This window comes from Thalia democratica, chromosome 9 (genome assembly GCF_965202585.1).
Source record: "Thalia democratica chromosome 9, ktThaDemo2.hap1.1, whole genome shotgun sequence".
In the NCBI taxonomy this organism is placed as follows: domain Eukaryota; kingdom Metazoa; phylum Chordata; class Thaliacea; order Salpida; family Salpidae; genus Thalia; species Thalia democratica.
Genome location: NC_139173.1, coordinates 17,528,273 through 17,553,399, shown reverse-complemented (window position 1 = coordinate 17,553,399; position 25,127 = coordinate 17,528,273). Strand labels below are relative to the sequence as shown.

The window sequence follows — 25,127 nt, the reverse complement described above, 5'->3', positions numbered from 1 at the left end:
TTTGAATGGTCGAAATTTGAGTTGTCCGAATTTATAATGTCTGAATTTCAATTGTCGGAATTTGAGTTGTCCGAATGTGAGTTGTCGAGTTTGAGTTGTCGGAATTTGAACTGTCCGAGTGTGAATTGTCGTAATTTGAGTTGTCAGAATTTGAATAGTCTTGCACCTATAAATTTTTAGAAAAACTGGAATTAGTCGTTTAACTGGCTTTAATGTTATACTAAATAAACAATAAACCGAAGTTACATACAAACTACTGTAAACACGATGTAAAAGTATACTTGGTAACAATTTATCATAAAAAATTATTAAAAAGTAAAATAAATTAATAAGCTAATAAGAAAATGACGAATAAGTTGTCTTCATTAAATTATTATCAAAGTAATATGATATATTTACTTTGATCGAAAAGTTTCTAGAAAAAAAAGAAAAAAAATGCAAAAAAAAAATTCCAGTTGTACATCACTTAAGTAAATTTAAAACTTTTATCGTATCAAATTGTTTATAAAATCTATAGTTATAAAAAACATTGGATTTTGTCAAAAAAAATCTAATTTTTGATATTATGTAATTTTTTAAATATTTAACAAACGTTATAAAACACTTAAAAAAGTGGGAAAAAATGTTTGAAGCTTTTTATAATTTTTAGTTAAATTTTGGCAAAATGTAGTTTGAAATTAAACTACATAAGTTTACTCGTAAAACTCAGATATAACTATGTTTTATTACTTAGTTAAACAAAAAAATTGTTAAAAATTTACACGTTCTAAATCTTTATAAACTGTTACTAAATGTAATTGATATTGCTACTAAGTATAGTGATAAATAAAAAAATCTAACTTGGTATACATAAAATAATCTGTTTTAAAACTTTAAGGGTTTAAGCATAATATAATAAAAAAAAAGTTAAGTAATGAAGTAATAGAATAAAAAAGTAGATTAGAAAAAAACGGCTAGTACTGTGAAGTTCTAGTTGTAATTGACTTTTAATTAAGTGTAGTCTATTTTAAAGCTAATATTTGATTATTGATTTTTTTGAAAATGTTAATAGTTTCAATTTATAATTAACTAAAAAGATATTTGTTGCAGATTTGAATTTTCGAGAAATTTTGTTAAGAGTAAATAAGAAACAAAATAATATGCGTTCTGATCAATCAATATCCAGGGAAGAAAACCCAGATTTGAACTTTTATAATTCTAAGCTTTTTAATACTACGTCAATTTGCAAAGCACTATCATTAGAGCTATACCAGATTGATAATCAGTATAAAGTTCAGCAAATAAGAAACATAAGGAGTTATTTTAATAATGGATCTTTGTTTGACACTGGACTTCGAATTTTAGAAGGAAAAGGTTTATGGATAAACGGTAAAAGTCTAGAAATAAGTGACATAATTTTTTATGGAGAAAACTTCCTTAATGAGTTTGAAAGTGTGAAAACAGTTTGCATGAAAGCTCTATTGAACGTTGAGTTAGCTAACAGAGACTTATTTTCTTTGTATGATTGCAATCACGATTGCCAAATTGTTTGCTTAGACGAAAGTAGAACAAAATTCATGCTAGAAACTGAAAAATGTTCAACAAAAAATACCATAAATGGTAACACTGTTTGTTTTTTAAATAGTAAATCATTAAAGTTTCACATAGACATTTCAATTGTAGTATGGTGCATCGGAATTTTTGTTTTATTTTTAATTTGTTGTTTAATGTTTTTATATAAATATAAGCCAAAGAAAATGAAAACAACAAGTCAAGCTCGGGATGAAAACCAAAGTTTTGAACTAAATGCACTCTGATTTAAAGAAAACTAAAATAGAAAATGAAAATATTTTAACAGGAAAATTAGTAGTTGTATTACTTTAAATAAAAACATTGTTTTAGTTAGCAGTTGACATATAAGTTTTGTAATGAAAAAAATTTGAAATTTGAAAATGTTTTACGCTAAAAAATTGTACTTTAATGTTTTATAAACATAAATAGTTAAAGAGATAAAAAGGTTACATTTAATAGGTTAGCTATGTAAAAAAAAAAGTTTTAAAATATATAATTTTCTAAAAAGTTGTCTGTTAAAGTTTTAAATTAAATGAAAATTAATTAAAGCATTTTAACAAATAGCATGTATTATTTACTTCTAGAACGATTTTTTATGCAGTAAAGTACATTATAAGTAATTTTCCTAAAACTAAATTTAGTTATTAAATATATGGAAATTTTTTAATCAAAAGTCTAAAAACATACATAAACTTACATGAATTATCGCAATACTTGTAGAACTGTTATTATTTCAAGTCCACGATAAAGCTTTAAAAACCCTAGCTCACAAAAGTTGCCTTTTAGGGTTAATAAACAATAAACGCAAGAAGGAAATTATGAAGATTCTAGTATTTTAAGAATCTGTGTTGTAAAACATTATTTTTTTGCTTAAACTACTGAAACGTAAAGCTCAAAGTAAAAGTTACTATTATTGCAAGTAAAATAGTTTAAACTACAAAAACGTAACGGAAACTATATATTATTTTATAAAAGATTTTATTATTTTAAAAAATAGCAAGAATAAAGTAACTTCTTACTTATATCAACTTTTAAAAATAACGTCTTTTATTGCAAATGCTGTATAAAAGAGTTTTTTAATTAAGTTTAAGATACATTAACATATGCTTTAAATTTTATTCACTACAGGCTTTCTTTTTTAATAACTAAATGATTGAGCATTTATCAATCTAAATTAGTTTATTTGGGTTTTGTAATAAAATATTTTACTGTCAAACACTTTAATTTTCGTGTTAAAAATTTGATTTATTATTATTTGATTAAGAAAATAGATTAATTAAGGTTTTAAGCGAGATCATTTTACATTTTTTAAATTCTAGAAAACATTTGTATTTTTTTCAACAAATCAAAGTTTAAAAGTTTTTAAGTAGAAAATGTTTAGCAACAAAAAACAACTTTTTTTTTGAAATTTGTTTACTGTTCTGCTAATGTACTTTGTGTGTATTTTTATTTGATTTTTGTTAAACCTTTGAAGTTTTGTGAAGTTAAATAAAACTTAGTAATATACTAATTTTTTAGTGTAATAGTTAGAAATATTTGTACAACTTGGGCTCAGGAAGCTTATCACAAAAAAAGATGTAGATATACAAACTTTTTAAATAGGATCAATAAAAAAAACTAACTTACATCACTACACAACAGTTAAATTAAAACTTTCTTAATTTTTTATTTTCTTTAAAATGTTTTTTAATTTAACAGACAGCAACTAAAGAATAGTTAACGTATCTATCTGTTGTTTTCTTAATAAATTTCTTTAAAAATCAAATACAATAAAATTATCTGTCACTACATTGAACAATTTTCTTACTTAATCAAAAAATATATTTTAAACATGTTGTTGTATAAGATATTATGATATACTTACTTTGTAGTTAAAAAAATATGTAAATGTATGTGTGTAAATATTATCTAAGTAAGATCACAAATAACTTAGAGTTAAATAGTATAAAAAAATATCACAAAAGAAAGTCATCAAATTTTTTTTTCTTCGTAATTTACTCGTAAAAAAAATTAAATATGGAAGGAAAGGAAATCAGTGTGTATTTTAGTAGTAATATTTTTATACGAAAATTAAGTTAGTTGTTAAAGATACAATGACAGTAAAATAGTGAGCTTAAAAAATATTACAGAAATGCCATATATTAACTATGATAGTACATAAGTATTACCATAAGGAACAGCAAAAAAGATAAATATTTAAAACTTTGAACTTGGGATAGATCAGTTTATTAGTAAACAAACTAAAATTTTATTAATTTAAAAAATGCTTAATAAATACCTTTTTTATTTACCCATTAAGAAAGTACTTTCAAAATGAATTTTTATTGTTTAAATATTGTATTTTTTATTTCGTATTAATGTAACTTTGAAGGGTTTTTGTTAATTTTTTTTAAATATTTATCTTAATTTAGTTTGTTATAAGCCATGTATAATTTAATATGTATACATACTTTTAGTTTTACATGCAAGTTTCAAAAGAAAATTTAATATATTCTAAAATGCTTTTAGTTTTTTGCACAACTTTTTACCTGATTTAAAAAAAGTTCAAAACTTGAAACTATATAGAGTTTATTGTTATGAACTTATGATTTTATTAGCAATGCATGTATAAACATTATAACAACTTTATTATCAAAATTTACACATTTGGTTTTAACTGTTCAAAATATAGATTTAATCGTTTGCTAACAACTTGTCTGTAGAAGTTGACTGTAGAAATTATTTAATTTTAATGAAAATATGTATACACCTACTTTGTTCTATGCTTCTATTCTTACATTACAGTAATTATTTTTTACAGAACCCAGTTGAAGCGTGTTGATTCGTTTACACACAAACATATGTTGGTACAATAAAGGAAGATTACTGTATAATTTGTTTTTACACATTTGGTTTTATGTATATTTTATTTAAGCAACTAGTTTTAAGTAAAACAGCCAGTTGTTAAAATAGGTTTGTAGTTGCTCTATTTTAATTTGAGTGAAACAACATTGGAATATTAAATTCTGCCTCATAGTTTTAAACTAACTATACCTGTGTTATATTAATTTTAAAGCTACTGGTTTAAGTTACATTATCAAAAAACTAAAACAATGATAAATACAGAACGTATAAATTTAGATTTTAAGTAAATGTTACACCTTAAAAGTCAGCGTGTAAAATAAAAAACGACTGAATACAAAGAAAGATTTATTTTCATGTACAAGCTTTTATAGTAAGAAAAATCATTAACTCAATGTTATGGATACTTAATTTATCACAAGTATTAGTATAAAATAGCCCCTTAAGGCTTGTTGTCAATCACTCAGAAAGAGAGATTCCCCTCCGCTGTTGCTTTTACTGCAGCGGAACAGTCATTACGACATTCAGCAAGCTGAAGTCATTTTCCTGCTCAGGGAACCCCCCTACATTTCATCATCGCGAGAGGTTGACCGTCATTGTTAAATAACGTTCGTGAGACACACACTTTAGAAATGATCCCTAAAAGTATGATCTTGCCAACATTTCACTGAGAAATGTTCATATTTAAAAACTGCAAGAAACAGTTTGTTGCAAATTAAATTTTTATTCGCAAATGAGAGATACTTTTAATGACGTCAAGAAAGAGAAAGTCATAAAAATGAGAGAACGATGCGTTATGGTTATACGATTGAAAAAGTATTAAACTTTTTTTAAACAAAAAATAATCAAGTATAACCATGTTCCTACATGTATACTTCAAAAAAGAGTTTTCTTTAACTGATTTTATATAGCTCAAACTGTCTAATACAAAATCACAAAAAAAAATAAAAACAATTTTTTTTGCTCTGTTTTTAGACTTAAACTCAAATAACAATATAAAAATAAGACTATAATTTAAATAACTACGATTGTTTTTATTTGCGTAATCCATAACGCTAAAAAAAACTATTTTGTTCATTGAATTATTATTGCTACCCATGAATTTAAAAGTAAAAAATTAGTTTTTTTTTTTTTAACTGTTTAGATAATAAAAAGTTTTGCAAACTATAAAGTTTTTTTTTTCTATCTGTACTACAATTAGTTTTTATTACTCTAAGAAAAAAATATTTAAGTGGTTTGCTTATTTTCTTTTTTATTTTATTTTTTGCTAAAATATCCTTTAAAAAAATAGTATATGAGTGACAAAAATTTAACTTAAATAGTCCTTACAAACTTTTCTGAATAAATAATACTATGTACTAATTTGAAATAAAAATCTACAGCACTTTAACTTTTAATAAAAATATCAAAATGCTTCTTTTTATCTGAGAATAATGTAAAGCAAGGAGGTTGGTATCAGTTACAATCTGCATTCTTTTTAAACGAAATCGACTTACTGACTATTTTACTACTTATTTTTGATAAAAAAAAAAACCTTTTGTTCACAATCAAAATACTTTGGAAAAAAAACATAGTTTACTAATACAGTATTATTTTCCTTAAAGTTTTTGTTTTGAAAAGTTATACTGTCTATTTTTTTACTGATGGTAAACTCAAAGTTTTTTATTTCTATTTAGCAAATTTACATAAACTATCTAAAACATGTCGTTTTATTCAAATTTCCAAAAAAGTTTGCTTATTCCGGATAAAATTGTAAAACAAAATTATTATTTTTAGTGACAAGTAATTGCAATGATATAATAAAATAAAGTAAACAAAACCTTTATTTCTATTAAAAGTATCTTTGTAGTTTATAAACTTTATTCATCTAATTTAACTTTATTTTGATAAACAGATATAATTTATAGAAATATAAAACTTATCTTAATTTCTTTAGTTTTGTCCGAAAAATTTTTTTAAATTTTTTAACAAGCAAAAACATCATCGAGAGTTTTTAATTAAAATCAAATTTGATGTAATATTTTTTAAGTATAACACAAATCATCTACATCTTATTGAAAAAACCATTAAACCAAAAAATCCGATCAAGACATTTTAATACATACCAAAATAAATATGTACCTAAACTAAAGAAAACTTTTTGCAAATAATTAGAAGTTTATTTTTTAAGCGTATTTAAAGTTTTGTAAAGAGAATTTTAAGTATTAAACTATTTGGATTTTATTCACTTTATTAAGTGTAATACCTGTTTTCAACATACAGCAGAACAATTACTTTTTTATTAAGTGTGGAGTCAATTTTTTTGACGAATAAGAAGTAGCTAAGTTTTTACAGCATACTTAAAGTTCTAATTTTTTTTTCTAAAAATGTCCTTACATTTATCTCCATTTTGCAAACAGTTTACATACCGTACTTAAATCAAATTAAATAAAAAAAAATTGGCAAGGAATACAAATTTGTTGTTGTAGTAAAAATTCTTACATTAAACTTTTAACTTAAACGCGTACGTTAAACTTTTAAGGTAAGAAAAGCAATTACTTACTGCGAGCGAAACAAAGACTAAACAGAATCAATTAAAATTAAACAGAAATAGTTAAGCATGTGTTTTTAACTAATGACCAATTTACTTTTTTAGCAATCAATATGAAGTGTACGGGTGGGTGTCTCTTTTGCACGAGGGGACACTTTTGCACAAAGAGACACTTTTGCATGGAGAGACACTTTTGCACGGCGTTACTTTTGCACGAGCGTCATTTTAGCACCAGGAAAAATTTTTGTACGGCGTCACTTTTGCACGTGTGGACAATTTTACACGGCGTGACTTTTGCACGGAGGGTCAATTTTGCACGAAAACACTTTTGCACGGGTTGAAACTTTGTTTAGTTTTATTTAATTAACTTTAATTATTTATTTTTTTGCTATCACTGTTACCCCTAACCCTAACCCTCGGTCGGTAAAAATTTAATTTAATTAATTTTTGTATTATTCAGTTTTTTTTTGATTAATAGTTTTTAATAGGTATATATATATTTTTACTGTTACTCCTAACCCTTACCCTCGGTCGGTAACTTTTTTCTTTTTTTTTTGATGTTTTATTAGTTTATTTTACTTCATTTTTTTAGTTTTTTTTTTCTTTTAATTTTGATTTTTACTATCACTGTTACCACTAACCCTTACTCTCGGTCGGTAACTTTGTTTTTTTATTATTATTGATTAATTTTTTTTTCTTTTTTCTTGTTTTATTTATTTTTATTTATTTTTATGTATCTATTTTACTCTCGTGCAAAAATTCCTCTTCGTGCAAAAGTGACCCGTTCCCGAAATATACGAATGCATTTAACGGGTTCAATTTTCTCACGTTCATTAACTTTTCAAATATGATTGATAATAAGTTTTTGCTGTGGAAATAGCAAAAATAATTTGCTAGGTAGATCTATTGAGTGCCAGGATTGTAATTCACTTCACATACTTCCTCCAACATTGAAAAACAACCATGCACATCAAAATTTCAATGGTTTCATCACCAGATAACATTATTTATAGACGACAATCATCTTTTATACTTGGGTGCATTAAAAATTCAACTTCAAATAGTTTATTTTTTTCAATAATAAATAAGTAGATAAGTTTTTTTAAACTAAAGAGCTTTGTAAATAGTCTATAAAACTGTACGTTGCTTGAATCTACTAAGTGAGTTGTATCACTAACTTTTAATTTGATATTAAGTATTTTTAAATCTAAGACATCATAAACGCTTTTACTGATAGCATATCTATTTTTGTTTAGCTACTTTTAGATCAAAATGGTGTTTTCATTTAGAATACAAACTATATTGCTTGTACGTAAAAAACTTATATAAATTATGAAAAAACAAATTATAAATAATATTTTTCACTAAAAACAAGAAAATCTAAACCTATAAAATCGTCAATGTAAATTGTAAAGCAATCATTAAATTAAACTAAAATACGACTGAAGGAAACAAAATTGTTGACTTTATTAAATAGAGACAATTTATAACCAAATTCTTTTTGTTTGCACAATCTTTTTTTTTTTGTGTATAGAAATAGCTTCTAACATAAAAAGGTCAAAAACATTATTGCAATGATTAATAGTCTCAATCTAGATATTTGATAATTCTTAGCACAATTTTGACTATTTGTTAAATGTACAGCAATTAAAGATCTTTTAGCAGCGTTTGCGACTCCTATTTTCTTAATTTTAGAAACTTCTTTTTTTAAATTTTAACACGCATTTAGGTTAATGTTGCTTGTACCTAGTTTTGAAATGCCTCGAAGTTTGTTTGATATGGCTTTTTTCACAGAAGCAATTGAATTTGTATACTATACAACTTTTGCTTAAATTTGGTTTCGGATCTTTTAATTGCATTTTTAATACTGGTATCAAAACAAAGAAGTTCTCAGATTTACGTTACTCAGTCCGTATATCTTAGGTTTGTTTAGGTTGTTATCATGTAACTTTATCCTTCTCTTTATGAAATCTAATGGGTATCAACTTTTTACTAGAATAACTTTTGTGCTCTTTACCTCAGAGTGAAGAAGTTCTTTAGAACAGATCTTGTCGGCTTTATGATATAGTGTTTTATTAAGCTTACTTTTCGCTTCTTACTACAAAAAGATTGGTAAAGTAAATATTGCCAGTGAATGTTGTTTTCCTATTAACATTCGTTAGTTTTTTTTTTTTTGAGTAATTTTTTTTTTGCATCTTTGGAGTGGTCAGTTTTGCGTTTGTTTAAAGTTTTTGACTTTCAAATCAAACTATTGCTTCCCAATGGTACTTATAACCCTTAATCGCTTTATAGTTTTAAAAGTACCATATAACGAATAGTAACTAAAAAAAAGTTAATAAAAAACATAAGTTACGACGTTTGAGGAGTAAAACAAAAAATAAATTAGAAAAACCACTTAAAACGTAAAGTCTGATATATTCATAAAACTATTAAAACATACATTATAGTATTTATATAACATAAGTATTGTTTAACTGTTATAAGATACTAATTAAACATTTAAATTGAATTTTTATTAATTAAACAAAAAATTATTAAATGAAATAAATTGCTCTATGATTATTGTTTCAAAAGAAAATGTTATTTTATATATATTTTAAATAATTGTTAGAAACTCTTAAATAGCAAATAAGAAATACTGAAATAATTTAGTTTTTTAGTTATATTTATTTAAATACATGTTTAAAACGAGTATAGTGTGTATTCAAATTTTCATTTAATTACTTTATAAAAGAGCTTGGCAACTTAAAAATAAGCTTTAAAGTTTTTGAAATAAAAAGGTAAAATTGTATAACTATGTATAAAAATATTACGTTAAACGTGTTACGAGACCAGCAGTACAATATATTTTTTTTTATAATTAAAGTATGAAAATTTGTTGTTTAAATTTTTATAACTTTGTACAGGAGATAAAATAGTCTAGAAAATATTAACAATTTTATGATTTTTATTCTAATCTCACCTGCCTAAAACCAGATGTTTTTGCATCTTTAAAAGTTATAAGAAAATTTTTAAGAGGAGCTGATTCAAACTGGTCAAAAGTATTTTTTGTTAAATGGTCTATAAAAAAAAACTAAATTCAATTTTACGAAGGCAATTAAGATAAAATTTCTGGGCACCAAGTGCTATAATATACCGTAAGATAAGCTTAAAATTGAATTATAAGTTTTGATCACACAAATTTCACATAATAGTTGAAAAAGTTGTAAACGCTAACTGCTTTAACATATTAACTAAAAATATATAGGCAGCTAATATGTTCGAAACTTTGATAAGCTTCTTTTTTTTGAAATATTATACACTTGTTAAACGTGTATAGTTAAAGTTTAACTTACTTTATTTTAACTTGTTCAAAAGTTGTTTTTATCTATGAATGGTGAAACAACCTCTTAATAATCAAAAAACCTACTTTGCTATCATTTTCTGTTTCTTTTCATATTGTTTAGAGTCTCGATAAATTGTTTGATAACTGAAAACTTAAATCTTAAATAAGAGCGATAACCAGTGCTAAAATGTCTCTTCCTTAAAAGAATTCCAGTGAAAAAGTGACAACTCGTTTAAAAGTAAATTCATCCAAAAGTCTCACCTTTACAAAATTACACATGTTTTCCCGAATAAGTATAAATATTCCGAAGTCATTAAGAATATTTTACTCCTGTATAAAAAGATGAATTTCTTTTATATGAACCAAAAAATTACTATGAAATTTCTAGTCTGAGAAGAGCATTTTGTAAATAATGTTTCAAAATAAGGACAACCTGGACAATAAATTAAACTGTATCCTGGTGTATGACTCGATAACCGAAAGAATTTTTCGTACACCAAATCCTAAGACCATACTTTTTGAGTACTTATTTTTTCGTGGTTCAGTAATGAATATTGTTGAAATTTAGAAAACTAAAAATATCATAACGTTAGAGTAACATATCGAGTTTATGTAATTTTATTTTTCGATTATCAAATACAGTAAAAAACATAAAAGAGCTTAAATTTATACACGACAATTATAGTTAGAACAATTTAAAACAGGGTTCCAAAGTGGTAAATATTAGTCCCTTTTTGCTGAACTTAATAGCTCAGTGGTAAAAAAAACTGTAAATAAGCAAAAAAAGGGCAATTTGAAATTACTTTTTTCTATTTTGAATTTGTTTTGACAAAATCTAAGCTTATTGATAGAATTTCATTTTATGAGGTAAAGTATAAAAAAACAAACAAAAGTATTTCTGAAGTAAAGTTACTATAAAAATATAATGTTTTTCATTAAATTAGATATCTAACCATAAAAACTTTAAGAAACATTAAAAAAAAATAATTTCATAACACATAACACACTTATTTTATAACGTTCAAAAATTTTTGTAATCGTATTATTTTTAGCCTAAACTTTCAGCTATAGAAAACAGTTAATATTTAATTTTAACAAGTTTTAAAGTTTTTATATCGAGATCTCATTCTTTCTATTAAAGTACAACTGTAAAACCAGTGTGTATTAAATGAATGTCCTATCTTCAAGAAGTAAGTGAATTATTCTGAGTTATTTTAAACTCTACTTTGCTATTTCTTTTTAATAGAAGTGAAAAGCTTTAGTTATAAAAACAGTTTAATTTTTCATTTGTACTAAAAAATATGTACATGTATGTACAAGGCAGCGAATTTTCTTTTATGACCTGAAAAATGAGCGATTTAATCGATGAGTTTGGGAAACCCTGAATTAAAAACTTTTTCTCGAGTTATCAAATATAGAAACTTAATACAAATTAAAAACTTTATTAAATATTTATTAGTAAAGCAGTAGTTTAAACTACGGGAGTATAATTTTAGTATAATTATAAACCTTTTACTCAGTATACTTTACTATTGTTTATAGTAAGCATGTAACTGTCTTAAGAACATTTAAACTTTGAAATTTACATTTTTACTTAGTGACACTTATAATTTTTGCTCAAAACTAACGTCGTACCTTTTAGCTTTCTGTTTTTCAATATTTTTTTGTACTTACTATTTCAGTACTTTACTATAAAAACTTGAAATTAAAAAATTAAATACAATAAACCGAGACAGGTCAGTTTTGCACGAAGAGTAACTTATGCACAAAGCCATATTTTTGCACAGTAACTTCGTCAAGGGTAAGGGGTAACAGTGATAGTAAAAAAAAGAAAATAATAATTAATAAAGCAAGAAAAATAAGTATAAATTAAAAAAAAAAAAACTCGGCAAGGTTAAGAGTTAGGAGTAACAGTGATAGTGAAAGAAGTATAAAAAGGGAAAAAATATATCAAAAAGTAAAGGATAATAAATAAAATTACTGATCAAGGTTAAGGGTAGACATTGATAGTAGAAAAGAAGAAAAAAACAAGTAAACAAAAAAAAAAAGTTAAACCCGTGCAAAAATGACACCAAGTAAAAGTATACCTTCGTGCATTCCTGACACCTACCCACAATAAACACCTATCATGTCTTCTCGATGCTTACTGTTGTTAATAAATACTGTTGATATTATAAATAAAAAAAGTGTAAGTTTTCACATATAAAAAATATAATAACCAAAATAATTCACTTTGTTTCATATTTTACTAAAATAGGCTAAATAAGAAATATTCGTAATATCAATATGTTTTTTTCTAATAATTATTGCAGCTACCAAACGATTTTATCAAAAATTATTAGTAGAGTCACTTTTGGGCCAGACCTTTAAAAAAAGTCTTATTTGACCGCAAAGTTTCGTAAATAAATCTTAAAGTAAACACTCTTTTAAAATAAAATTCAAATTAAATACTCTTTTTAAAATACTTGTTACAATTTTTTTTTTGAACGCTCAGCATAGCACTTTTTTAAATCTAAAAAGCAGGTCAAGATTTCTGTTGGCAGGCCAGATCCGGTCCCTGGACTGCTCGTTACCCATCCTTAAACTTAATAAGCTTAGAAAAGCTAAAGCTCACAAGTTTACACGAACCAAAAATGATTTTTTTTTGTAGATACTTACTTCGTACAGCTTTAGTCTAAGAAAATATAAATTTATTTATAATATAATAAGTAAGAAGTTAAAAGGACTGAGACTTTTCTCTAAAAAGTTGTGGTGACTTATTTCAAAATACAATAAATTAAAAAATATATATTCAAAAACGTTTGCGTATAATATAGTTTATAGAAGTGCTAACTATTAGCATGCTGCATTGCCTTTAGGGTTGTCACTCTTTGAAGCAAAAATGACAGTGGTCAAAAACTTAATAAGGGTTTCCCAAAGTAGGTCATAAGCTGCAAAGGGAGGATGGGGGCGTGAGTAGTAAAGAGGTCATGAGGCCATAGTTTAAAACTTATACTAGATATTCTAGAGTCGATGATGAAAAGAAAAATATTAAAAAGCCTTAAGCGAACTGAGGGTGGTTTTGAAAGTTATACTAGATATTATGGAAAATTTTCAAAAATTTAGGGGGCTATAAGCTGCATAAGGGGCTGCCACTAGGTCATAGTTTAAAACTTACACTAGATGTTCCAGAGTTAATGATGATGAGCAAAAAAATGTTTTATAATATCTATTACGGAGGGGGCCATAGCGTTTTTTATATCTTTAAAGGCGACTTTATAAAAAAAAGTTTGGGAGACCCTCAACTAGATGGAGTTTTAGAGAAAATTAAAAAACAGTATGAGTCAAAATTTAAAAAAAAAATCAATATTTTATATCTATAAATGCCAAACTAATAGCATAAGGACTTTCTAATATGTCGAAAAAACCACAATTCTTAAGAAAAACATTTAAAGTCATAAAGATATATCTTAAGACTTAAAAAATATATCCCAAATGGTATGAGTTTTGAAGAAAAAATTAAACGAGCTTGAGTTTTTCAAAAATTTCAAACTAGCTCAAGTTATCCTGAGTGTGGACATCCCTGTTTATATGCTAGTAAAAATCAATATAGCTAGATATCACAAAAAAACATTTCTTAATTTATGAACAGCCATTGTAAAATGAGCGATATTCATTTATATTCGGTAAGCAAAACTGTTAAATTCATCTAACTTTAGGACCAATATTTTTTGTTTTAATTTATCATAAATGTATATAACTTTAACGCTTTTGTCAAATCTAAACTGTTTACTGAAGTATTATAAATACTTCTCATTTTAGGGGTCGGCTGCAGCAGTAAGGTTTTTTTTTATTTTTTCATTGGTAGGATTAAGGAAGTAAGGTAAAGTAATAATACAGTAGTGCATTAATAAAATCTTAAACCCTATCCCTAACACATTTTACCTATTTTTTATCTAAACCTATACCCAAACATATTTCAAATAAATCAAAATGAAAGTTTTATTTATTAAAGTTTTTAAAACAAGAAAACCAAATTTGAATAAATCAGAAACGCCTAGAATTTGCAGCAGACAGAGTTTTTTTTTTTTATAAGTAAGTATTAATTCTTAAGTATTTTTTAATTTAGCTTAAGTTAATAATAGATCGCTAAATTATCAAAAACTTATGTTTGTTTTATTACCAAAAAAAAAAAGGATCTTTGTAAAAATATATACTAATATATTTTTTGTTGGAATTTTGTAAATAATTAAGTTATCCTTTAGTATTTACTTTTTTTTTTGTTCGAATATTTTATTGTCTTAAACTATTCAGATATTTTAGTAAAATTTTTATAAGGTTGTTTTTTTTTTTTTATTGAAACTTAAATTCATACTAAGAATAAAACGGTCATTAATTATTTAAATTTCAAAATATAGTATGAAAAATCATAGATTATTATAAAAGTTCAATCATATCATAGGGGTTCTATATATTAAATCAGATCGTTTAAGTCAAAAATATTTAAAAATTAATCTGTATTGACCAAAATATTTTGTTTACATAATAAATTCAAATACTGTATTTATTAACCTAAACACTATTTTAAGAGCCAATTACATAATTACTTACAAGTATTTAATAAACTGAAGAATAGTAACTAGATAGTTTTATTCAAGTTATGTTATACAAATTAACTAATTCTAGTTTTTAAGCACTTAAGAATCTTAGTCTAATTTAAGAACTTTTTAAATAGTTTAGAAATTAAATTTTGTAAAATAGGTTACATTCCACATTAACTATAAATTAATTTATCATAACGCTTTAACTAAACAAAATAGCTGACCAAAATTACGCAGGACATAACTAATAAAGTTGAAACAACTAATTTACACTATATAAGTTTCGGAGGCGATTGTGAAAATGAATTATGAAACGCTGGTCTAAAGTAACGAAACACTCCAAAAAGATGTTGGTTTAAAATAAGATAAGTGACTTGGTGTATAACAACTTATTAAGTATTGTTTTAATATATTCAATCTTTTTTTTTTCATATCTTTTTTTGTTTGATTTTTATTTATAAACTACAGGATTGCCATAAAAAAATCTAGGTTTTTGAAAGTACATCTTTCTTAACCATTTTCATTAATCAGTTAATATGATAAAAAAAAGTTTTCATTGATTTAAATTACTTAAAATACTGTATTACTATTTAAATTTTGTTTTATTCTATTGCAACCAGTACTAACATTTTGATTCAGTTTTTTCAAAGTTATTCTCAAATCATTGTTCATAAGTCTTTATGTTGATTTAACATAAATAGCCATAATTTTTTTTAAGTTTTAATTTGTCTTTTTCCAACTTATATCAAGCTATTTATTATAAAATATAAAAAATTTAAAAATATAATAATTAAATTTCCGCTTTTCAGATTTTGTGTGTTGACAATATATTAGTGGGTTTAAGGAACTATGTGTAACAATAAAGTAATTTTTTTATTTTAAAGGTAACACACTACTTAGAGCTGGTTTTTCTGCAGCATAGTCGTGATTAGTTGTGCGAGCCATTATGCAACAGTTTACTATCTAGAAATTCTCATAAATTAGTGTATTGACTGTTTTACAATACATAATCAAGATTGTCAAGTCTTTCAAGTGGTTATTGTGTTACAACTGTGTTCATTACTTATTTTTTTTAAGTATTTAATCTAGATATTACAAGTACAATATTATATATTTATTTTTTTAAGTGTCTTTTGATGTATTCTCATTTTCCTTTTATTTGAAATTAATAAAAAAACATTATAAAACCTAAAACCAAAATATTATATTTCTCTCGTCGCTTCTATAAAGTATCCACTCATACTAAGCTTATAAAAAAGATTATTATAAATTATTGTTGCAATAACAAGAAGAATAATTAAAAAAAAACATTAATACTTAAAATTTACTTATTAATTGAAATAATATTATAAAAGTTCTAGGTTTTTTTTGCCTTAACTGTTAATTTCAAGGTTTTTTGGCAACCCTTATGAAGCTTTCTATTAGTTTTTTAAACAGGGTTGCCACTCGTTTTTTCCAATTTTCTTTCTGGTTTGATAAGTACACATTTTTGTGTCTATTTTTAGTTTAAAATTAATTTCTATATAAGAAACTGTGTTAAATAGTATAAAAACACTGAAACGATACTGTTAAGTTACTTTAAATGTTTTTTTAATAAAATATTTTTGTTGATGACATAAAATCTTAATTATATGATTGATTTTTTGTGTCAAATCGAAAATTTGATACAGAAAATGTTAAAATTATTAAAAATTCCAGGTTTTTTTATCAAAATCCCAGGTTTTTCCAGGATATTTTTGCCTAAATTGTCAGATTCCAGGTTTTTCCAGGTAAAGTGGCTACCCTGTTTAAATATTGAGCACACATTTTATTCATTAGAGTTATTTGAAATATATAAAAAACAACACAATTTTTGATTTTAATTTAATCTCACACCTGACAAACTACAAAATCAAACTTAGTGTCACCATTAAACTCACCAATCTTCAAAAATATTATTTTCATTTGTAATGTACAATTTAAACCTTTAACAAAAGACAAATTTACTTAAACACAACATAAATTACAATTTTAGTAACATATGGAACTTTTAGTAAATTCATGCAAATATTAATTAGCCGGTTGTAAGAAAATACGAAAATTATTAAGACTATACTTTATAATTTTTTGCACTTTAACAATAACTATACAACTTTTTTGATTTAGTAGTAATTTTTTTTATTGTTTTCAAATGTTAAGGAAAATAAATTTACTTGCAAATCACTTTAATTCTTTATGTAGTATTCAAAAACTAAATAGGTATGTATCCCAATATTTTTTACTTAACATTTGTTGACCTTTTAATTTTATAGTGTTATATAATTAACAAACATGTAATGATATTCTAAATATCTACTTAATAAGAAAACTGTTAGTTTTTGTGACTTAATTTGGTATGTTATTTTTTACAGAAGATTACTTAATTTGACAAGTCACAGTTAAATTTTTCAAATTTTCTTTAAAATAAATTTGTAATTTAAAATACTAGTAATACCATTCAGTATATGTAGTATATTTACAAAAACTATATATCTGTAGCAAAAATTTGTTAAACAAAAGCTTATGAAACTTTTATTCTTAAAATTACAAAATACAAAATAGATATTGCACTAGAAGTATAAAGACACTATATAGTTTTTAAATTGATATACTTTTAAACAAACTTTGGCAAAGCATAAAAATGTTAGCTTACTATTTTAAAAATTAAAACTACTGAACTGTTCTTAATAATCTTCAATATGTAATAACCAACAAGCATAACATAAAACTTAAAGTAGTATTCAATTCAAATAATCTATAATTCAAATATAATAATAAAATCAAAATAAATAAATAATTCACACCTTTATCTCAGTCAACATATAAAAAAGGGTGTTTTAGAGCGTTTGCTGCTGATATTCTTGTGAATGGATTTGGATTAAGAAGTGTTCTTACAAATTTCACTAAATTTCCATCCACCTCATTATTACTGAATTTGTAGTTGGAAATTTCTGTTAGTTCTAGATGTTCAACTTCTTTATCTGTAGGAAAATGTTCAAGTAATAGTAGTTAAAATTTAATCTCACTTGAAGTAAATTTTTTCTGGTCTACATATATATAATACAATTTTAGATCTAGTAGAAGCAAAATTTTAAGCAGAAAAAATTACCATCCTCAAAATGGATTAAGAAATTAAAAATTTCTCTGTAATTTGTATTATTATTATTATATCAACCTGATTTCAGTAGATGCTCCATTAATTTAAAAAAATTAATAGTTTTACGCAGTGGGTTGACTAACCATAATTTATTCAATAATTTTAAATAGTTTTTTTAAGATTATTGCTATAGTCTTATATGTGTTTGGTAGATTTTTTATTTAAAAAATATGCTATATATGACATTCTATTATATTTTTAACTCAAGTTATGTTTATGCATTATTAGGTATACTACGATTACATTACGAAATTTACAAAATATAGTTTATAAATTTATTTCTGGTGTAAAGCTTATTCCGATTCATTGTGAATAAAACATGCTTGCCAGCTAGTAGATATCACATTTTAGTGAAAACAAGTCTGACAAACTCAAATAGCTAGGAATTGAAGTCACGATTTCAATAAAAAAGTTTGCTGCATTACAAAAACATTATTTTACCATCTTTAGGTTATATTTAGTGCATACTTAGAATAAAATGAGAAAAATCGCGAAAATTAATGAATGCATACATACTTTAAACATAGTTTTACTTAAAATGTAAACAACTTTTATTCAAAAACATTAGGTTTTATTACAAAATTTATGTGATTTTATTAGAAATAGTACAAATATGTACTAGTTTGCAGTTTTTAAATCACTCTTAACTTTAGATTAAAATGCAAGTTCATTGATAACTTTCTGCATAATTTCCAAATAATTATTTTAATAATGGAAATATAAAAACTAATAACGTTTTACACTGCCAAAATATTTTATCATTTTTTTAATTAAATGTAATTAACAATGTATATTAACAAAAATTACCAATTAAATGAATGTTTCTGTAAAGTGCAATAGTTTTCTGCAAATCAACGCCTTCGTATTTTACAGAAACCATCAAATTTTTACCTGTTTCAATAAAAACATTACATAACATAATTAATATGTATTTTACAATAAAAATAAATTTGATAACTGAATTTGTAAATTTCATTTTTAAATGCTAATAAACAATTAAGTAATAATTTAAATTTGATATTTCAAACACTAAATTCTTGTGTATAGGTTAAATAAGTAAGTTTTCTTTGAAAAACTTTTTAAATCATATGCTTAAACAAACCACTTAGCTAAATAACCAAAATTATTAAAGCCTATGTCAATTTTAGTTTTTCTTCAGGGTTTAAAAGAATGTTTTAAGAGCTATTTAAATATTTATTTTTTAACTAATACTTTAAACAACATTTTGATTACCATGATTTAAAATAATATTTTTGGTTAAAGCAAACCATACCCAGTAATCTAGCAACACTTGACATCTTTTCACTTCCAAAAAACTGACAAAACTGAATAATAGATTGAAGATCAGTGTAAGAGTTGAAAAATGATTTGCACCTTGTTGCAATGGACAGAGCAATCACCCCAGCTGCCCATACATCAATTGCTAAATAAAACTAAGATTTAACATCTTAAAAAAAACTACCATTATCTAATGACCTTGTCAGACATACAAGAAAAATTTCCCTTAGAATTAGCTCAGCAAAGGCTAAACAAACTAACTCTTTTTTTTTATTTTGTAGTTAATCTTTAAATTTCTATAATAACAAAGATTAAAATGTAATTAACTACAAAAAATATGTAACCTTAACTAATTTTTTTAGTTTCAAGTGTATTTATGTTATTATAATCGAAAAGTACAACAGGTTCCTTATCGAAGGAGAAAACTAAAACAATGAATAAAAAAATCACTTAAAATCTATCTCCTCTATGTTTTTAAGAAATACCTTAAAATTTCAAGAAATTTTTCTTGCAATATTTATTAAAATCTGCAATAACAATTAAAAATAAAAATTGTACCACAATTTAGTCTTAAATTGCTTATTTTCAAAAAAAATTGATTTAATAATTCAAAGATTTCTAAGAAGAGATTTTTTAATTGTTGAACAGAATATTTAATAAAAACTAAAGGTATATGTCTTATAAAACGTAGGGGATAGATTTTTATTGAAACTATCTTATTTCGCCTTTTTAATTTGTGCCTCCTATAGAGATTCTATCTAATTCTTTAAATTTAATCAATTATATCTCAGAAGCTACCTTAGGTTTTAACAAACCATAAAATTAATTGGTAGCATAGTTACCTATGTAAAACAAAGACTTAAAAAAGTGTTTAAACCCCTACCCTCTATGCCCACAATTATATAGATCATTTACTATTAAAATCAAACTTTCATAAGTTACAAATGTTTACCTGGTGTTTGCTTGTGATATTGCATTAAAACTTCAGGTGGTCTAAAACCAGAAGTACCAGCTCTTGAAAATTTTGCTGTTTTCCTGAAAAAAAAAAACACCTATTAAAATTTATTTATTCTAAACAAAGTAAAAAATTTAAGTTATTGGGTTAACTTTCAAGTAAATAAAAAAAAGTAAATCACACAAACCTGGCTAAACAGCGTTTGCAGATCGAAAACTTTCTATAACAACAACATGCAGACTTTGTTAATGTTGTTGAATGTTTTACTTCAGTTTGTTGATAAGGCACGTTTCTTTTTATTTGTTTGTGCTCACAAATGCTGATCTTGTTACTGTTGCTGTTATCATCTAACCTTAACTTTTTTAACTGTTGAGTTTCGTGTTTAAAATTTGGGCTAAGCTCTTTTAAAATAGACTGACTTCTTTTTCTCGGAAAACACGCTGGACTTTCTTTTACGTTTGATTTTATAGCTTCAGACAAGCCCAAGTCAACTAGCTTACACCTTTAGTTTTTAATTTGTTTTTTTAATTTTAACTGTAAGTAAAACAACTTAAGTAAGTTTACAGAAACTACAAAGCAAACAACAAAAATGTACTGAACACCAAATTGAGTAACTATATACTGGTAAAAACTATCAGTAAAGGTTAGAAACTTTATAAGTAATTATATATGTAACAATTATTTTCAACTCTTATTTAAAAATACTACAAAATCGTTTCGAAAACCTTTTTAACAAAAATTCCAATTTATCTAGTGGCAAATGTGGTATATATATATATATATATATATATATATATATATATAAAATACTAACTGTTTTGTTTTGTTATTGTAAAGAAAGTTAGAAGGCTTGACATCTCTATGAATAACTCCACATTTATGCATATGATCCAAAGCTTCAAGTAAGCCATGCATGTAAATCTTAATATCTTTTATAGAAGCTTCTTTAATAAATTCCTGCAAATTATAGAGTTCGTTTAAGTTCAAAAAAGTTAGTCATATTATTTGAAAACTGTTGCACTAAATAGTTACTAAGATAACAAAATGTTTAATATTTTACTGCAAGATACTTATTTTTAACTTCAAAGTTTAAAATTGAGTAAAAGCATATTGATAAATAAACTCTTTAAACAAAAAGTTTGAAGTTATTTTAATCATAAAAGCATTAAAAAACTGTATGATAAAATAATATATTACTTACATTAATTAATATTCGTAAATTCTAATAGTTTATTTATTACTATGAAGTTTATTGTCAAACAAATATTTTTTAAATTTAAGTTATGTGATACTGTTGACATTTGTGTTTGTACAAACTTATTAGATACCCTAAACATATTTATAGCCATAATGATGGTCAACATTCAAGGTTTTTTGTAAGATTTTTTTTAATTCAAAACTTTACAATATTAAATATAAAACTCATACTTTAACAGTGACAAAATTAAAGACACTAACCTCAAAAGGTTGATATTCAAAGTAAGGAAAAACTAAGACTGAATGTCCGGCATAATGAAGACAGGCTTCAAGTTTGACAACATTGTGAAATCCGCTAACAAATTATAACAGAGCATGTTTTAAAATTGAAAACTCTCTACTTATCAGTTAGAATGTTTTAAAAGTTTAGAATGTTTTAAAAGTTTAAAATCTTTCATTGTTTGAAAAAAAACCGCTAATTTAAGTAAGAAAAAAGTTACCCAAGCTGTTTAAGGTAAGTAATTTCTGACAAAAATCTTGAAGGTTTTGAAATTGTTGTTAAATGTTTAAATGCAAACTCTTCTCCAGTTGATACAGATCTTGCTTTTACTACAGTACTGAAAGTACCTGTCAAATAATTTAAACGTTATCAAAACTTGAATCTATTTTAAATTAGTTAAAGAAGAACCAACAAAAACATACAAAAAAAAGTCTCTAGAAACTTAGATATCTGTTAAGGCTATAAAGGAATAAAATACTTTATTTATAGTACTTTTCTTATTTTTATTAACCAAGTACCAGCTTCTTTTTTTGTTATTAAAATTTCAAGCAACTTTTAGAGAAAAATATAAAGTAGTACTTTTATTTCACTGGACAAATATAGGTGTTTTTGAAGGTAAATTTCAGATGGTTGAGAAAATTTTAAAAATTAGTTAGAACAATGAAAAACAAACATATACTAGATTGTACATTAAACAACAGGTCTGTAAAATTTCAACTGCTTTTATGTAGAATTATTTGTGTTAGAGTGCTTTTGTCCTGGACAAGACGTTAAAAGGTATCTGTGGTGTGTGACTCTATAACCAAAAGGTTTTTTCATGCACCAGGTCCTGGGACTAAACATTTTGAGTATTTTTATTTGAGTATTGCTTTATATTTAAAAAGAGCAATTATATATGTTTTTAAGGTACAGTTCATTCAGTTGTAAAACATTTAATACAGTAGTTGAAACTAAAAAAATAAATGTATACTACATATTAAATTTAACAACAGGTCTGCAAAATTTAAACGATTTTATATTAAATTGTTTGTGTTAGAGTACTTTACCTTATTTTAAAAGCCACTTTAAAATATAGCAATAAAAATTAAAGAGTTTCATATGTTCCCAATGGAAGCCAAAAACTGAAGAGGTTAATAAAAATACTATTTAACTGAAATTTTTTTTAAACTTTTTTAGTCTAATATATAATTAACTTAAAAAATACTTTGAAACAACCTTTTTTTAATTTTATATTGGTTTACCAAGTATAATAGACGTCTTTTTTTATGTTATAATTATTCTTTTTAGTAGTTTTGAAAAAAAATCTAAAAAAAAGGTTTAAAGTTAAAAAAAAAAATTTTTTTAATTTTTGAGAAAATGACAATAAATAAATTACAACTTTGTAATCAGATTTGTTATCAGAAAACTCTTACAATAAAGACTTAATTTAAAATACTAATTTAACTATGTTTGTACTATACAAAAACTTATACTCATATAAAGCTAAAATAAATTTGTAAAAAAATGCTCTACTACCTTTTAATTTAATCAAGCATTTAGTAACAAATAACAAAATGACAAAATGTGTAACAATCAAATTTAAAAAAGTTATTCCAAAATTAAAGTTATCTAGTTCAAGAAAGCTAAAATTAAATTTACATAACAGTTAAAACTTGTACTTTAGAATACATTATTTTTGTTAAGTTATAAACTTATTATAAACTTAAGTTTAAACAAAATATTTTTTTTTAATAAGCTACAATAGAATTAAGTAATCATTTATTTTAAAGTAACCTGAACCAATTTTATTTAAGATTTCAAAGTTTCTTTTCACTTCTGGATGCAATATTTTTAATAATCTATGTGCTTCTTTACTTTTTGTAGATGAATTATCTTGCTTCTCCATTCAAGTGTTGTCAAGGAATGTTAACTTACACTGAAGAGTACATTGATAAATGTCAGCTAAATATTGATTTGCACCGCCTTTTTTGCATATCAACAAAACTGGCCTATTGAAGATAAGTACAAGACTAAATTTTTTATATCTAAAAACAATAATATAAAAACATACACGCTCTACTTTAGACATTGTAAACTTAAAATAAAAAGGTTAATTTTTATAAACTAGTTACATATTTTTAAACTATCTATATAAATAAGATTTATTCCACCAAGAACCAGTTAAAACTATATCGAAATGAACAATCATCAAAAGCAATTTCGGTAATATTTTACAACTATAGTTTACTTTTTATTCGAATTAGCGAGTGAAACTAGTTAATAGTCACAATTTCAATTATATAAATTTAACTATACAGTCTTGGATTTAAATTTACTCGAAATAGCAGCTCTTCGTCACTATATCATCATGTCGCTATGTCTACATAAAAGCTTAAACATTAATAAAAGTCAGAAAGAACTAATATAATTACAGTTGTGCAAAGTAGTAGAGTACTTATTTTTGGCTGAAACTATTGCTATATTTTTCATGTTGTGAAAACATTACTACCAAAATAAAAATTATACATATAAAGTATAACATTTTAATTAAAAATCTGTTTTAAACACAAATTTTTAATAAAGTAATAATAAGTTTTTAACACTTAACCTTATTTTTTAAATCAACTTACAAATAAAAAACTTGTTTAAAAATTTTAAATAGTAAAGATTTTAAAGATATTCAAGTTAATTTTAAATGTAGTAGTTACTTAATACCATTTAAAGTAGAGAAGTGGTTGTTTTATAGATAATCTTTTAAATCTCAAACAACTATTTTTAAATAACTAAGAATTAAATATTTTTGAAACTTACTCTAAAGTAGTTATAAACTAGTAATACAAGCTACTTGACCAAAAATTAAAAAGAGTAAAAAAGTTACTTTAAAAATAAACTCAAAAAAATAAAATAAAATATTTATAAGGCGGTTATTATAAAACAAGAACTTAATTTTACAAATTTAACTTTAAACCAAAGTTGCAGTCGATTTAGAATTTTCACGTTTATAAAAATAACAACAAACAAATACTTTTTTGATTTATTCTTGGGACCATAAATGCTAAATTTCAATAATCAAAAAGTAATAAATTTATACGACTGTGGCATTTCAAATTAAAACTAACAAAAGTTTATTTAGTATTCAGTGTTAAGTTGGCAAAGCGAAATAAACATTTTGCCAAATCTGTACGGGTTATTATGGCAACTATGCTGCAAACACTTTAATTACGGGAGACGAGTTAAATATGCACGAAGAGTCACTTTTGTACGGATACACTTTCGCATGAAAGTAAAAAAAATGATACGATTTAAAACTGATAAAACAAATAACCGTCCTAGGTTAAGACTTAGGGGTAACCAGGTAGTAAAAAAATATGATATAAAAAAAGAAATCAAAAAAATTGTTAAACAAAAAGAAAATAAAAAAGTTTAACAAAACAAA

The 25,127-nt window shown here is 24.2% G+C and overlaps 1 protein-coding gene and 1 non-coding gene across 2 annotated transcripts; both read right to left on the bottom strand.

Annotated features, from left to right (window-relative positions):
* Positions 1–4,850: 4,850 nt before the first annotated feature.
* On the bottom strand, positions 4,851–5,047 carry LOC145845287 (small nucleolar RNA U3). The gene has a single exon (XR_014370331.1). It is a non-coding gene; the product is annotated as a small nucleolar RNA U3 (small nucleolar RNA).
* A 12,431-nt stretch (positions 5,048–17,478) lies between these two features.
* Positions 17,479–23,613, bottom strand: LOC145844422 (uncharacterized). Its single transcript, XM_082951820.1, has 9 exons — positions 23,486–23,613; positions 21,933–22,059; positions 21,694–21,787; positions 21,050–21,192; positions 20,423–20,737; positions 20,233–20,315; positions 19,276–19,425; positions 18,810–18,893; positions 17,479–17,826 (listed from the first exon to the last, which is right to left on the bottom strand). Exons 1-9 carry the CDS (start codon positions 23,595–23,597, stop codon positions 17,657–17,659), a joined length of 1,278 nt encoding a protein of 425 aa, XP_082807946.1. The 5' UTR covers positions 23,598–23,613; the 3' UTR covers positions 17,479–17,656.
* Positions 23,614–25,127: the final 1,514 nt, after the last annotated feature.

What these genes read in the sequence shown, in the direction of transcription:
- LOC145844422 (XM_082951820.1), bottom strand. Translation starts at nt 23,597, where the DNA reads ATGGAGAAGCAAGATAATTCATCTACAAAAAGTAAAGAAGCACATAGA. An exon ending in ACTTACCTTAAACAGCTTGG is followed by an intron (nt 21,788 to 21,932) that starts GTAACTTTTTTC and finishes ATAATTTGTTAG; the next exon opens with CGGATTTCACAATGTTGTCA. An exon ending in TTGAATATCAACCTTTTGAG is followed by an intron (nt 21,193 to 21,693) that starts GTTAGTGTCTTT and finishes TATAATTTGCAG; the next exon opens with GAATTTATTAAAGAAGCTTC.